Here is a 16,200-nt window from a genome sequence, read left to right as displayed (position 1 = left end):
TTCTGCTCTGTAATAGAATTCAAGTTCATTTGCTGCTGCTATCAGCCAGTTCAGTCTTTCAAACAGTGCAAAAGAAATATAGTGAAAATAAAAGGCTGAGATCAATAGATATTGAGTTTGACAACCAGATAACCTTTTTACATTTGTTTTCAACTCTTCTGATGGAGCATGAACAACACAGTTACTTACAGCTGGTACTTTCTATTTCTTTCGTGAATGGATTACAAGTGATACCTAACCACACGGTGGGGTACGCCATGTTTGCAAACTAGATTTGGACAGCTGGTGGATACACCCATCACAGGTATACACATCCTGCATGCACAAGTTAGCAAAATGTCACACCTGAGCGAAATACCAAACTCGACAATGATGTGATATTGAGATCAATAACGAAGAAATAGAGATGAAATATACTGGTTTTGTACATAACTGCCGTGAGCAGCACATTTAGTTATTTCAATAAAAACAAATACTGAGATGTGCAATTTCCCTATTCCCTGAAACATCATTCTACATTGGGCCATACAACCACACATTTCCTAAATAAATAAGTAGTTTATGTTGCATGTTTCGAAAATGTAAAATATGCACAGACTAGTCTTATTGATTCCTCTGAGTACAGGAGAAAACGGTTAAATGGTCATTATTACAACCAAAATGTAACATCAACCTTTTAGCCATCAGCAGGTAACTGCTCTAACTGCTCTTCCTCAAGCTCCATTTTAGATAGGTAGCATTCTCTCTCAAAAAGCAGGAATTCCTGAATTAATTACAAAATATTGTTGTTGACATTAGGAAGTTCACAAGTAATTTATATTGACCAAATAAAAAGAATATAACACTAACCTGCAACTGCTGTTGGCTGAACAAATGCATTATTCCAGATTCCGATGAAGCAACCAACTCAATGAGCTTATCACAATGATCTAGAGAATCACCTGCTTCAGATAGAGCGATGGATGCCTGAAAAATATAAGAAACATGTATCAATATATTAGCTATATACAAGCAGCACAGTAGCAATCATTTCATCTGCAACAAATCGGATATATTGCTACATCACCTGCATAGATCGTAGAATAGTTTCTGGCAGGCAGCATCTACGACAAAGCCCACGAATTATGTATGCAGCAGTGCTTTCTACTGAACCATGACCATCAGAATACCAAGCATCAAGCCGTGATATTTCAATTGAAACTCCAGGTTGAAATCGATTGAGTTCACCTGCCATAATGAATTATTCACATAAATATTACAGACTATTCCAAATCACAGTATCATAAAGTGTCGATAAATGATACCTTTGAACCCAGCAGCCATAATTGCAGCAAGAAGACCTCCATCATTGGCTTCATGAAGCCCCAAACCATCACCTTCTACTGCTAGGCAGAGGAGAGAAACTTGAATACAGCAAGGATCTTTAGATGAAACATTCACATCCACCTGTTCCATGGATTAGTCAGAAAGTGCAGGACAAACTTAGCTAAACAGTAAGTGTAAGTTAAAATGCAGATGTGTTTTGAACATTCAGTGTTCCTTATTAAAGACAGGTTACAAAAAACAATTGAGCATGGACTAACACTTCATCTTTTTATGCTCAAGAATAACATGGCATAAATTTAGGCAACGTTTGGAACCAACCTTCAATTGACGATGCAACACTTCCGTTTCACTAACAGTAGAGTACAATGCACTTGTCAAAGCTGTGCATGATGTTGCATCTGGCAGCATGCACTCCCCAGAAGGTAGGCAGAGTATTGCAGTTGCATGTAACTCAAGAAAAACATGTTCTGAGGGCTCGATTGGACTACTCTCGACAGCATTTAACCATGGAATATCTTCCCCTGGTTATGAATGATAAGAGCGTAAAAGAGGTGGTAACAAGGTTGAATAGATAGTTCCATATGCTATCAGAAGTTTAAAGTTTTGAGAAGAATATATGCAGATGAACATCAACATTTAGCAACTTACTGTATAATAATAAGAATGCTAACTCCAGCGTTTCTTTCGCTGCAGCAACAGCTTGACTCTTTTCTTCTGCTGAAAGCATTTCAGGAGAAATAGACGCATTCTCCATCTCAAATTTAAGCCAACTCCGGTAAGTAGCATCCAGGGAGTAATATTCATGCTGTTTGAACATATAGCAGTTACTTGGTCAAGAAAACTAACAAGATTCATAAATAAAACTATCAGTTCTAACATAACGAATAGAATATGCAAGTCAGGAGAAAAGGAGGCATCTTACCCAATCTTCAAACTCCCGTAAATTATCAGATACCTCAGGATCTTCAAGTGAAATTAAATTTTCTTTTTGTTTCAATGGTTCAGCCAGGATGGCAAGCAACTTGTGTGGTCCTACTGGTAGCTCAGGAACTCTCCTCATTGATATCAGGGAAAACTCTCTGAATAGTGTGTTGCTGATGGAGAAAGGAGTAAAAAAATAAATTCCATGGACAAAGGGAAAAGATAAATGAATACCCTTTCACAAACATGCAGTGCAACAATGAATATACAATATGGAATGACACAAAAGAGGGTTCCAAAGTTAATCTGGCAAAACAATTGAACAATCAGTTACCTGTGCATCAGTGCCCGTATCAGAAGCTTTCCACTGATCATCTGAAAATCTGGAATCGAGGATGGCGGTGTGAAGCAAAGCCACTGAATGACCATTGCTTTCTGGAGTGCTTGTAAGTGATGCATTTCCGCAACATCGAAAATATCTTCGTCATACTTAATGGGTTTCGGTTCGCGGGATCTTGAAAGAACCCTGGAGTAAATTGAAATTCTTGTTACAACTTATCCATGAAAACAGATAAGCTAAATATCTAAAAATAAGTTCATTTCATTGCCATATACATCCCATAATCATCAGACCTCTCAATGATCTCTTCAAGAGAAGCCTTGGATGCATCTCCAGATGAGAATGGCAAATACTCCACAGCAGACAGGAAGAGCTTGAACATGGTATGCAAGCTGTTGCCAGAGGAAAAAATGAGGGTATTTAACCAAGTATTACAACTTGCAATGGCAGTCAGTAAAATAAAGAATCAAATAAAAAAAAGATTGAGAATATTTTAACATAAAACAAGGAAATCACGGTACATCAAGAGATATAGTTGCCACTTGGATATTGACACTATTTTCTATAGCAACATGCTTAGACAAACTCAAAACCGTATAGGATTGGAAAGAAAAAAGAGAAGATCAAGCTAATAAAGCCTGTACTATATATGAAAACCATATTCTATCAGGCAAATATCACATCACATTTTATCAAGGTATGTATGGACAACTGAAATACTGTTGTTGATTTTACTAATAGTGTTAAATACACTATGTCAGGAACAAAGATGAGCAAGCTTATAGAATATAAGTAAATTAATCCCACAAGTAGATGGTAAATATACGATAGTAATACCTGCTATTTAATCTTAGTTCCATCATTTCAACAAACAACTCAATGCAAAGGTCACGCTCAAGCTGAGAAGCATATACTCCAACCAATTCCTCTTGCTGCTCTGAAAACAAGTACCTCACATACCTGGAAAAAATCAGTGACTTTCTGATCACGAATGAATGAAGTAAATAAAGACAAGCTAAAAACAGAATACTTAGAAACATGAGAACAAGAGTCAACTGAAGATAAAATCCCTATTTAACCATTAGATAAGACACAGAAGGCTAGAAGCAATGGATGTGAACTACTAATAAACACAATTAATATCTAAGGTTTGACCAAATGGATATCAAGAAACAACAATACAATTTGAATAATTCCATGCAGCATAAATTGCAGTTCATTTCATCAACAATACTTACATGTTGATGATGAGATCACCAACAGCAACTAGCTTTTCCTCAAACTCATCTTCCATTTCGTCGCTGAAAAGGTATCTCAGAACAAGAACAATATGTGCTCCGAAGCGTATCATATCAGGGTCATCACGGGGCCTAAATGACCAGAGAAGTTAGTCGTGAAAAAAATGTGGAATGTATTTGGAAACCATCTCTTGGAATCATAAAATACATACCTCAATATGTTTTGGTCGTCTTCAGACGGTGACACCCATGACCATAAAAGATCAAGAAGATGAGCTATATTTCCACTCATGAGATTCATCTATCAAATAATAATACGGGAAGTGGCCATTAGAGAGTGGTTAAACAACTTCCTATGTTCACTATTATAATGGATGACTATGCAAGGAGTGTAGTTTCTTGAAATTGTCTATATGCTCCATTTAATACCATGCGAAAATGATTTTTTGTGAAGAATTGAGTCATGGAAAATGATACATAAAAATTTGGACAAGTGGGAGAAATAAACAACAAATATAATATTCAAATGCTTGGAATTTAAGAACCATAAACGACTACAAGTTTAAAAAATTGACTGCCCTAGTCTAAAACTGGCTTTAGCAAGTAATTTTGGATGAGTTGCTCCCAGTTTAGAGCATTCTAATGAAGAATGCATAAAAAAATTATCTAATTTAATTCTGGCATACCACATTAGATAAACTAAGCTGAGAATGCATAAAAAATAACATGACAGGTGGTTCACCGTTCTTGCAAGTCTATTTTACCTCGATTTGTCTATGCTGCTCCCGGCATGCTCGAGAAACAGTTTCATGGACAAGGTCGCTGCATCACAAGAATGACAGAACATATAAATAGGCAAAAGATGGATTGATAGAAGTGCCATGCAATGCAATGTTAATACCTCGAGTGGAGTTTCTGCAGAAGCGCAGATATATCACGGGGTTGCTGATCAAGAACACTGTGTGGCCAACTTTCTGGGCCAGCTGAGTTCAACATAGGTTGGGTTTCATTCATCTCGTCATCAAACTGTTTCTCTTCTGGTCTACTGGTTTGGTACTGAGACAATACTAGATCCACTTGAACACCTAACCAGGATTTTGTCATTGCCCAACAAGCTGACTAGGAAATCAGAGAGAAAATAACATATCATATGGAGGTCACGCATTCAGTCAAGGAAAGAACAACTTCAAGAAATCAAACTCAAAACGTTTGCATGAGCTGAATAAACAGTATACCTCCCAGTCAGTACAGATCGGCAAGATACGCTTTAAGTTACTGCATTGTAAAGCATATACTGCCATCTCATATCGGCCACCATCTTGTTCAGCAATTTTCTACATAAATATTATCAATTTCAGATTTAGGTTTGCAAAGCATTATGTGCTGGCTACACAAAAGTGTAATGAATTTGAAGAAAATAAAAAAATTCAGACCATTAATTGAGAGCACAACAGAGCATAGTTCAAAAACAAGAGCATGTTTAACCTCTGAAGCACAATATGAAGCCCATTTCCAAAGACATAACTGCCGTCCAACACCACTTTCCAATTCAATCGCTTGCAGTGTTCTAGACTTTCCATTCTTCAGCATGGCCTCCAAGGAAGGAAACAAATCTATGCCACCAAAGGGGCAAAGAGTTGCAGCTCTCCATGACTGAAAACATACTCAAGGATCAATACACAACCAAAAGAAGGTAGAAAGATACATTATAAGAAACACATGGGATACAACTAACTGGCCTACCTGACCAGCAGACCGACACAGTTCAGATGCCTCTTCTAACCTTCCTGCTCTCAAGAGAGTCCAGATATCCTCTAAAAGCAATTCATCTTGCTTCTGCTCCCACACAAAGAAAGATGTTAGCCATTATTACTTCATTAGAGATGCTAAAACATCAGATAATTAGAAAATGACTATTGAAGGAAGCAGCTTTATTTTCTAAACACACAGCACTGCCTGCTGCTGCTAATCATGTGGTTTTGCTCGAATCTAGTTAAGAAATAAAATTTGAAGCATTAGACATGCTAGAGTTATCCACGACCTGCTATGCTATAATGAACTTAGGGAGGTCTCACATGCTATGCTGCACTACTGTTCAAACAAGGAAATTAATATGTAATGAATGGTTCTGGTAAAGTCAAACCTACCAAGTACAGTTGAACTTGCGATACATCAGTAGCCTACCTTGTCATCAGGAAGAAGTTGGGCTCCTTCACGAGTTGGAGCATCAAAATCCACATGCTTCACTATAGTAGTATCATTGTTCTTTCTCTTTATGTACCTTTGTGTACGATGCCAAACACCAGAACTTGGTAGGTATGAACCAACATGAGATCCTCTCACCTACATGGCATAAAGGCAGGATATTCTATTCCATGTCAATTATGCGGCAATAAACAATTCCTACCAACTTCTCAGCAGAAAATGAAGAACACTGAAGTGAAGTCTTCGAAAGAAAAAAAAAAACAGGCACTTTTACCTTTTTCTCCAAATCAAGAGCTTCAGAAGCAAGACCCTCAAGCCAAAGTACAATCCGTAGACATAACTGTGCCGTAAGGTCTGTTACAACAAAGCGGCAAGCTTCTTGATGGGAAGTAGTCGGTGCCTATCAACAAAAATATTGCAGACTTTAGGTGATTTTACAGTTTTGACTTCAGAGGACAAAGTATGCAGATAAATGAACTTAATACATCAGCAGCTATATATGTCTCTTACCACAAATAGCTCTCCAGGAAGCTCCTCATTTCCTGGCATGTAGCAGATGAAATTTCATTGAGGGTACAGTAAATGATTACTTAAAGAATAATGCTGATCTATGGTTTCCATTACTGAAAGGAAAAAAAAGGGTCTCGCTTAAGTGATCGAAACTATTACCTTTCCCATAGAGGTACCAAAGAAGTGACCAAGAAGCAGCCTCATCCAGTAACAATTGCGCTTTTTGCTGCATAAGTCTATCCTCCACCATCCGAAGCTTTCCTGTCCCAGCGGACCTGAATATTGGATGGCATTGCCCAGATACCAAAGAATAGGCATCAGAGCTATGATAAAAGTATTCATCTTTGCAACTGTCAGAATTTATACACAAATTGTTTGGAGTAATCATGCATAAGATTTATCAGTATAGCATGATGCAACAAAACTATGAGTTAATGATAGGATAGCAGGAACGTTTTCAATAGCAGAGAGATAATCTAAGAATCGCTGACTGGTGACAAACAGACCGAATCTAGCAGCTCATAGGAGGCTATAGAATTGAACATGGTATAGTGCAAAGCAATAGAAAACCTTATCGACTCTGAAGCATTTCGACATGTCCTCTCAAATTGTAAAATCACATCCGAGAAGGGCATCAATCCTGCAAGAAGAATCACTCGTCAGAATTCAGAAGTCATTAACCCTTTCAAAGTAAAATCAACCATTGACTGGAAGGGAAGTTAAAAGGAGCAAAGATACAGTACCAAAAATGTATCTCAATTTAAATTTCTGGTCACATAAAATTGCCAGCTTCTGGTGCTACTATTAATGTTAACCATTTATTTGGTTATAGTATTGTGCAGGAAGAGTTTCTCTTGTAAAGTGAAAAGACATATTTTTAAGAGTAAGTAGTGGGCATGATTTGCAAGCATCCATCGTTAACTGTGCTACATGAGTTCCATGCAAGTTAGCTTACAGAAGAGCCTTCGTAGTTTCATGGTTGATCAAATTAAAGCTAATAAACAAACGCAATGGCATGAGGTGAAAATTACAGAGACAAAAGGGTGCAAATAAAGCTTGGAAACTACAGTCTATCAGGCACCAAAGAGACATCAAAGAAAAACACACAAGTAAAGGCTGCCTATGCCAAAATAGATACAGAACAGTTCATAAGACGCTTGCTATCCAAACTAAATTGCTTGTACCAACCTTGGATTGCAGAATCAAGGAGGGATGCAAAAATTGTAGAAGTTGTTTCTCCTTCATGTGGCATATCCTCCTCCAGTTTGACTGATTTCAATGCCGACCGCACTGCCTGCCTACCTGAACTGAAACCTGCATCTGAGGCATCCAATGATGCCCTTTTTTTTCCTGATCCAAACAGCTTAGATTCATCCAGGCTATCAAAATCAGAAATATCAGCAGCCTCCTGCTTGATATCTTCAAGGAGTAGACCAGCATTGGGCCGCCTCTGTATGCTGTTTCCATCACAGAACAGCCTTGCTTCTGAAAATTTGGAGACCGCAGTACCCAACAGTGGAGAGGCATTTGAAGAAGATAATCTCTTTCTGTTTAAATTATAGAGGAAAGAAAAATAATCAGCTAGTATAGTAGCCACCCCCGTAAGAGTAACAGGTTCTCACCATTTTATGCAACTAAGTAACATTTACTCTTTTCTGCAATTTTAGCTACAGCAAGTACTCAACCGTACACAAAGAGAACTCAGTGAAGAAATATAAGCTAGAGTACTGACTATATCCTGGCTTAGAACATAACTGGTTTCGTGCAGATCTTTGCGAATACAACCTGCTTGGGCATGGATCACTCAAAAGCAAAACGAGGCAGATTCATGTGCTCCACAATAGACCTTTGCCTCATGGGGAAAAAACACTAGACGGATATCTGGTTTGGTTGATTACTTGACTATTGATTTGGTCAATTCCCATTTCCCAGCACCAAAATTGACCATAGATTTGTTGAAACAAAATGGACAATCTAAACTGTCACCAAGCTGAGGCGGACAGTACTTAGCAATCTGAGCCTGACAAGAGAGACTTAACTACTGTTCTGCGACCGACTGCGACGAACCAACAGCCTGAACACCTCGTCATCAAACGCAACACCAGCACATCTAGTGTCCTCACATACAGGAAATCGATCTCTCCTCAACCAATTTCACTCCATTTCCCCTCAAACTAAGAAACCACCACAGCATCACGCTCACTCGCAGCAACGCCCGCATCGGCGCCACTCACCCACCCCGCCGGCGAGCGCGCGAAAGGGTGGAGCGCGAAGAGGAGGGGGAAGAGAGCGTCTCACCTGTAGCGGCGGTACTCCTCCCGGCGGCCGGACGACTCCGGGTCGAAGTAGTTCGCCATCGGCGGCGGCGGAGGCGGCGGCGGGTCCACCTCCATGGCGAGGCCTCAGGGACGGTGGCAGCTAGGGTTTGCGCCTCCCCCCTCCCTCTCCAATGGCCGCCGCGAGAGCTCCAAACCCCCAAACCCTAGCGCCGCCGCCCTCCTCTTTTTGGCTCGACGAGTTCGTTCGAACGAATTTTCCGAAATTTTCCTCGAATTTTCCTTCGAATTTAGAACTGGACCTTTTTTGCATGGGCCTTTCTTGTCTGGGCCCATAAGTAAAGTAGGCCCATCAAAACGGCTCAACGCCGGAGCTTTTGGGCCTAATGGGCTAACTGAATTTGGATCCGTGACAAATCCATTTCCACGATGGGCTGGGCCACACGGAAGCACAGTTTCCACGTGCGCTTTTCGTGTTCGTGTATAACACGAGTGGGTTTAGTTTATCCATAATGGTATATGATGACTAGGATGCTTTGGCGTATGTAGTATGTTTATGGCGAGCCACGTCATCTTCTTCGTGCTAATGATCATCCGTTGATTAATTAAGGGCCCACTTGTGATTAGCATAATCATAAGTACGTAAGTGAGGTACATACGTAACCATATCTCTTGGATTGGAAGAAATACATTAAAGTACTGTCAGCTCCATTAGTTGCCTAAACAAACCAAAGCAAATTGTAAAAATTGGATTCTAAAATTTAATTTTAAAGTTGATTTAGCCTACTCGGTTATACAGTTAAAATCATATATCTCAAAAAATAAACTTAGCCAATTGTTGAAATCCATGTGGTTTAATCAATATGGCCCAGTTCTTTTTCTCAACTCCAAACTACAACTTTCTCATTTTCTATTAACATGCTTTTCAAACTATTAAATGGCGCGTTTTTGATAAAAAAAATTATAAAGTTGTTCAAAAAAATTCAAATAAATCCATTTTTAATTTTATAATAATTAATACTTAATTAATTATGTGCTAATGATCTTTCTCATTTTACATGCGCTGAAAACTAAGAGATCGAACGGGGCCTAAGTAGAATAGATTTTTTTTAGGAAAACATATTTTTCCGAAACATGTAGAAAATATTACGTTTTAATAATCTGGAGAAAAAAGCTTGGAGAAAAACCAAAAATAATACTCCCTCCATTTTATATTATAAGACGTTCTAGCATTATCCACATTCATATAGATATATATGTCTAGATTCATTAATATATATATATACACACACACACTAGCAAAAGTGCCCGTGTGTTGCACCGGGAAGCGCACATATCAGAAAAAATATGCAATTAATTAAAATACAAATTCGCAGAAATATTTGGTATTTTTAAGTAGGTATGTGTATAATTAAATAAATTTACAAGTAAAGCAAGTGTGAGAAATAAAATGACATTGTTAAATTTAATTTTATTAAATTCTCCATGATTAGTTACGCTCTTTGGAATTTTATTGGAATTTTCAGAGCTTAATTGCTAATTTTAATAATAGAAACATCATTTAATAATTATTTAATTGGAAAAAGAAAGAAAATCCTTCCTTTTAGGTTTTCTTAGAAATAAACACATTCAATAATTATAATTGTAAATGCTTCTGAAAAAATAAAGCACTAGAAATGAACTTCTCTTTTTTTTCGGCCCGAGGGACCTAATATAGACTTATTTCTGGCCTGAGGGACCTAAAATAGACTTATTTCCGTCCCTTCCGGTCGGCCCACGGCCTTATCAAAACCCTAACCCTAACCCTCCCCTCCCTTCCCCCCAAGCCGCTCAGCCGCCTCCCCCACCCCACTCTCGACGTCGCCTCTCCCCCTCCCCCTCTCCCCACCGGCGCCGCTTCCCCTCCCCTCCCTCCGGCAGCGCCGCTCCCTCTCCCCATCTCCTGCCTCTCCCACCACCGGTGCCGCTTCCCTTCCCTTCTCGCCGGCACGGCGCGGCGACGGCGGGCTGCGGCGGCGGCGACAGAGGGCTGCGGACGGCGGCTTCCCCCACGCTAGCGGCGGCGGCGGCTCTCCTTCCCGTCTCGCCGGCACGGCGCAACGACGACGGGGTACGGCGGAGACGGCGGCGACGGCCGTCCCTCCCCCTCTCCCTCTCCCTCTCCCCGTCGGCATCGACGGCGACGGCGGCGTTGGCTTCGTCCGAGGGTGGATCCGTCGGCGGTGGCGGCCACCGCGGGCGGTTCCAGCAGCGGCGCTCCCTCCACTGCCTCTCTTCTCCTCTAGCGGCGGTGGTTTTTTTTTTTTGCAATTTTTTCTATCCCTATTGCTAACCGAATAGGATTATGTATGGACGAAAAACGGACGAAAATTAGATGTGACGACCGGAAAAATACGAATATATATATCTATATATATATATATATATGTATGTATGTATGTATGTATGTATATGGGTGTGTGTGGGGGGAGATAATGCTAGAAAGTCGAAAGTCTTATGATATGAAACGGAGGAATTACATAAAGTGGCGTGTGGTACCGCTCGTGGCTCTCTCACATTCCAAAATTGGGTACAGATCTAAAAATCTCATCTCCTGTACAAGCTGCGATGGGAGATGTAAGCAAAATATGCTAAGTTAGCTCGTAGCTATAGAGCCCTAGCCATGGCAGTATCTACGCACAATAGTACAAACGCACAGTACATTGGGATGTGGTCACCCCCACTAGCTCGCCAAGAAGATAAGAGAAGAACGTATCATCGCGTTAGGTGCGACACACACATGCACATATATATATATACAAGACCTGTCCCTCTCGATCGTCGGTAACTTATTGCAAATTAAACCGATGAAATGCACAACTTATGCACGGCCAAAGGGCAAAAGGACGAGATCGGGTGTGGTGTGATATGGTCGTGTGGCAGATATCTTTGCCCTTTCTGGAGCTGCAAACACATGCTATCGATCGTATCGTATCTGTGTGGCTTTGGGACTTATCTGTTGTTGTTTTTACAGAGTTTTAACGAGGAAATGTGTATGGTTTCGTCGCAGTGGACAGTATGCAACAGGGGCAGAATGAAGCACAAAGATATCCACATGGTCTCATCTATATTGTACTACCATATGGACATTGAATTTGCTTGCTAGTGATTTAACGATCATATATAAACACTACCTTTAATTGTATTGTTTTAGTGGAAATGTAGATCTAATTCTGTAGTAGCTAGAATTTTGCCATAGGAGTTATATGACCTGGTAAAATTATATTTGATTTATAATTGCTGGGTGAAGTTTTATGCCCTATTTGAAACGGAGATTATATTATTAGATCATTAAAATGGATTATTAACAAGATTTATTTTTTAAAAAATATTTTTAAGAAGCATATGGAGCAAAAAAAAAACCAATGGCAGTAATCGCTAAAAAAAAGAATAGGGCAACCCTAATTATCGATTTAATTTGCATCCATGGTTTCTTTTCTATGAAGTGTACTACTCTCTATATCCCAATTTGATCATTACCTAATTAGGTATTTCCAAAATATCATCCTCTAACGAGTATCTCTTCATTTATTTGTAAAAAAACAATATTTAAAACTTGATGCAGTCCACGAGATACGAAGCGACGTAGCACCTTATGATAATTAATTTTAGAATAACGAAGATTTTCTTACTCTTGGTCTCTGGACTTTTACTTAGGTAGTGTTTGGTGGCAAGGATGGGATGGGACGAACCCGTTTTTAGGGGTGTTTGGTTAAGGGATGAGTGGGATGGATTGGTCTCTGAAGAGGAATATTCCTCTCAGATTCGGGACTTACCGATCTCGGGATGAGCGAACGGCGTGACGATGCCTTGCTCGCGCACTCGCCTACTTGAGCTCTGGAGCTCCAGCGTGCTCGCCCTACTCGCCCTTGGGAGCAGCGGCAAACGACTCGAGCAACGGCGACAGCGGCGGGCTCAGCGACGGCGACGACGATGGTGGGGGACTCGGCGATGGCAGATCCAGTGGTGGGGAGGACGGCAGTGGCGGATCTAGCGATGGGAGGACTGCGGCGGTGGATCCGGCGATAGGGAGGACTACGGATCCGGTGACGGAGGAGGAGCGGCGGCGGCGTGAGAAGAGGAGCTCGCGAAGGTCGAGGGGCGGCGGCGTGCCATGGTCATGTGGGAGGTGAGCAAGCCATGGTTCTCTTCCTCTTGCTCTTGCTCGCCGCCGGCTTGCTCGTCCGCACGCCCGCTGGAGACGATCTCTTCCTCTTGCTCGCCGACGGCTTGCTCGCCCGCACGCCCGCCTGATCGTTGACGGTGGTTGCAAACGGCGTCTATCCCATCTCTCCCTCATCCCTTCAACCAAACAAAAAATTAAAATCGTCCCATCCTACAAATTAAACATGTGAGTGGAATCATCTCAATCTAAAAATCAGGGATGGTTCCATCCCATTAGTCCCGAAACGAATCACATGCTTAGGTGATAGATTAAACTGGAATGGAGGATGTAACAAGTGATCTCAGCTAGCTGGAACTAATTTACTAGTACTACGTAGTTAGGGATTTCGAATTAAGCTCGATCACGCTGCCTACTTGCCACTTGTACGCAAGAATCCATCGTCCCTTTGTTGGTGCCCATTTACTTTCTCCTCCAAGGCACCAGCATCCAAGGCCGGCCGCCTTGAAACCCGTGCCCCCGGGGAAGCTCTTCGTTGCATTGCACTCCAGCTCACACGTCTCACCCCGCTCACGCGCCCCTACACCCCCCACCCACGTCACCGACCACCGGGCCCCACCCGCCCGCGGACCCCACACGTCGGTGACTCTCCAGATAGCGTCGTGGGTGGCATCCACGTCCGCTTCATCCTCCCGCCAACTTGGAACCCCCATACGCTCCCCGCTCTCACTGACGTGTGGGCCCGTCGCCCCCACGGTGGGGCCCGATCGGCAGTGACACGTCATCCTCCCCGAAATGGCAGGCTCACGCGGCGTGGGCGACGGATTCGGTTGCTGACAGGTGGTCCCGCGGGGTGGATGGGGCCCACACGTCAGTTGGGGGATCAGCCTTGGAATAGTGTGGGAGCAACGGAATTACGCTTTCGTGCCACTCGCCTCCTCCCTCCGTATATAGCGCTCTCCGCCTGCATCCACTCCGGCGAGAGACGGAGAGAGGGGGAGAGAGAGAGAGAGGTCGCCATGCTCCGGCGAGCGGCGGCGTGGTCGTGTACTGAGAGCTTGGGCTCCGAGAGCGGCGACGTCGGCGGCTGTGACGAAGACGACGTCGTCGTCGACCACCACCAGCAGCAGCTGCCCCAGGCGGCGGCGGCGGAGGGGCCCCAGACGTCGTCGCCGGAGAAGAGGAGGCGCACGGACCAGAGGCGGCTCCCGCCGGCGATGCCGCGGGCGGCGGAGGGGGGGCCGTTCATGCGCGCGGAGCGCCGCGGCGGGCGGCTGATACTGACCGAGGTGGCGCGGGGGCCCGACCGGCGGCGGGAGGTGTTCCGCGCGTCCCGCGCCGGCGGCCGCCTGCAGCTGCGCTTCGCCGGAGTTGAAGAAGAAGAAGGAGAAGGAGAAGAAGCGCCCGACGACGCCGACGCCGACTCCGACGCCGAGCCTGCTGCGCCGGCGGAGACGGCGGAGAGCGTCGCGACGACGAGCGGCGGCGGCGGGGTCGTGGTCAGCGGCTACTGCTGCAACGGCGGCGGCGGCGGCGGTGGGTTCTGCCAGGTGGCGGCCGGCGCAGGGCGGCGCCTCGAGATTGGTGCCGTGATGGGGACGTGAGGCCGAGATGAGCCGCGTCATCCTCTTGCGTCACTGTGGATGGATGACTCCTGCATGCGAGCTTAATTAGCTGCATTTTATTGTTTTTTTTTCCGAGACATTATTGATTTTCCTCTCTCTTATTTTGTCTCCATTTATTTGATTTTCGAGAGAGAACAAAATTGGTAGAATTGAGATCGAGGTAATTTTGATTTTGTGTTGGTAAATTATATGTAGTTTATTTAATTTGTGCCCTTGAAGAAACATTTCTTCATTTTTGTTGTTTACTTGCATAATGTGCAAAATTTGCATGAGAGAACATCTTTTTTTTTTAAGAACAGAGAAATTATTAATTTATGGATCAATCATAGGATGGATTAATTAAGCCAGGGCAGAGCTTATCTCAAGCCTTGCGTTTATCTAGTGATAAGGATTACCGTTGCGCATGCATCAATTAGCGGCTAGTATCTTTTTTTTCATAGTTATGGTTTTATTTGCTTTACAAGAAAGTAGAAAGAGTAGCTATTAAAACGTGAGTAGTAGTTAGGAGTATTTAGAAAGAGAAGAAAAAAACATTATCTAGCTAAAACAATGGTGGCAAGCACCTCATGAAGAATTAATAAGACAAACTTCACTACAAATATCTCACATGCAAAAAAAAAAAAAGCTAAGCAGACAATGATTACTTACTTTTTTTTAATTTGCTGCTTTATTATTATTTTTTTATTAAATGGAAGAGAAGATTATTGTGGTGTGTCCGACATGGTAAGTTAGACCTATAACAATATAGCACTACAATAATTTCTCATTTGCCCATGTGTGTTGAAAACAAGAATCATGTTTTCTATGTGCTCAACAATTTATTTTCTATATTTTTTTACCAAAAGTAGCAGGGGAGTAATACTGTTTTACAGTGCAATACTACTGCAAAATGGCATAAATAATGCCAAAAAGTGCAAGCTCCAACAGATCAATGACGTAAGGAAAAAAAGAAGCCGCACACATGCTATTTTCATTACGTAAGACGGAACAAACCGTTGGCAAATTGTATATAAGTTGGACATAGTCCCTGTTTTAAATAAAGAAATAAATAAATTTCAGTCGTTGGTATATAGTCCCTGTTTTATAAGTTGGACGCCATTACTTTTTATATAAGTTGGACCATTTATCTTATTTAAATTTTTGTGTCGTATGAAAACTATAAATCATACTTAGAATATCTTTAGTGTGATCAAACTAATAACAATAGCATATTTTCTTAATAAGATAAATGGTTAAATAAACGTTTAAAAGTCAACGATGTCATGGAGTATATATATAATATGCCTGCCAACTATTTTTATGGTATAACAAGATATCAGAGTATATATATGTGTGTTGCTCCACTTCTGTTATGTAATTAAGATCTAGCCAACTAAAAGGGAAAAAACAACAGTCAGGGCATGGCATTCAATCTTATTGCGTCAGCATATAGAGATATATGCTTGTTGCAACCTCTTCTATCTCAATTTTGACAACTATTTTAGATGGTTATGGTCAGAATTCAACGAGACGGTCACCTATCGATCATTGGCAACACCATGCATAAATATACATATGACAATCTTTTTTTAAGGGTATAGGCCAACAATTTTAATAC

At 41.9% G+C, this 16,200-nt stretch overlaps 1 protein-coding gene across 1 annotated transcript; it reads right to left on the bottom strand.

The window, feature by feature from the left end:
• Nucleotides 1–79: 79 nt before the first annotated feature.
• On the bottom strand, nucleotides 80–9,048 carry LOC127754416 (nuclear pore complex protein NUP107). Its single transcript, XM_052279933.1, has 25 exons — nucleotides 8,839–9,048; nucleotides 7,729–8,087; nucleotides 7,111–7,180; nucleotides 6,700–6,815; nucleotides 6,541–6,572; nucleotides 6,305–6,430; nucleotides 6,010–6,168; nucleotides 5,569–5,661; nucleotides 5,311–5,478; nucleotides 5,061–5,159; nucleotides 4,727–4,944; nucleotides 4,590–4,647; nucleotides 4,038–4,126; nucleotides 3,826–3,957; nucleotides 3,425–3,547; nucleotides 2,881–2,979; nucleotides 2,582–2,773; nucleotides 2,249–2,420; nucleotides 1,975–2,131; nucleotides 1,645–1,847; nucleotides 1,305–1,446; nucleotides 1,067–1,227; nucleotides 850–966; nucleotides 674–763; nucleotides 80–315 (listed from the first exon to the last, which is right to left on the bottom strand). The coding sequence occupies exons 1-24, from the start codon at nucleotides 8,931–8,933 to the stop codon at nucleotides 677–679; spliced, it is 3,267 nt and encodes a 1,088-aa protein (XP_052135893.1). The 5' UTR covers nucleotides 8,934–9,048; the 3' UTR covers nucleotides 80–315; nucleotides 674–676.
• Between the last annotated feature and the right edge of the window lie 7,152 nt (nucleotides 9,049–16,200).

The sequence above is a fragment of the Oryza glaberrima genome, chromosome 11 (assembly GCF_000147395.1).
Source record: "Oryza glaberrima chromosome 11, OglaRS2, whole genome shotgun sequence".
Classification (NCBI taxonomy): Eukaryota; Viridiplantae; Streptophyta; class Magnoliopsida; order Poales; family Poaceae; genus Oryza; species Oryza glaberrima.
Note: the sequence above shows the minus strand (reverse complement) of the source record. Positions and strands in the feature narration are given on the sequence as shown.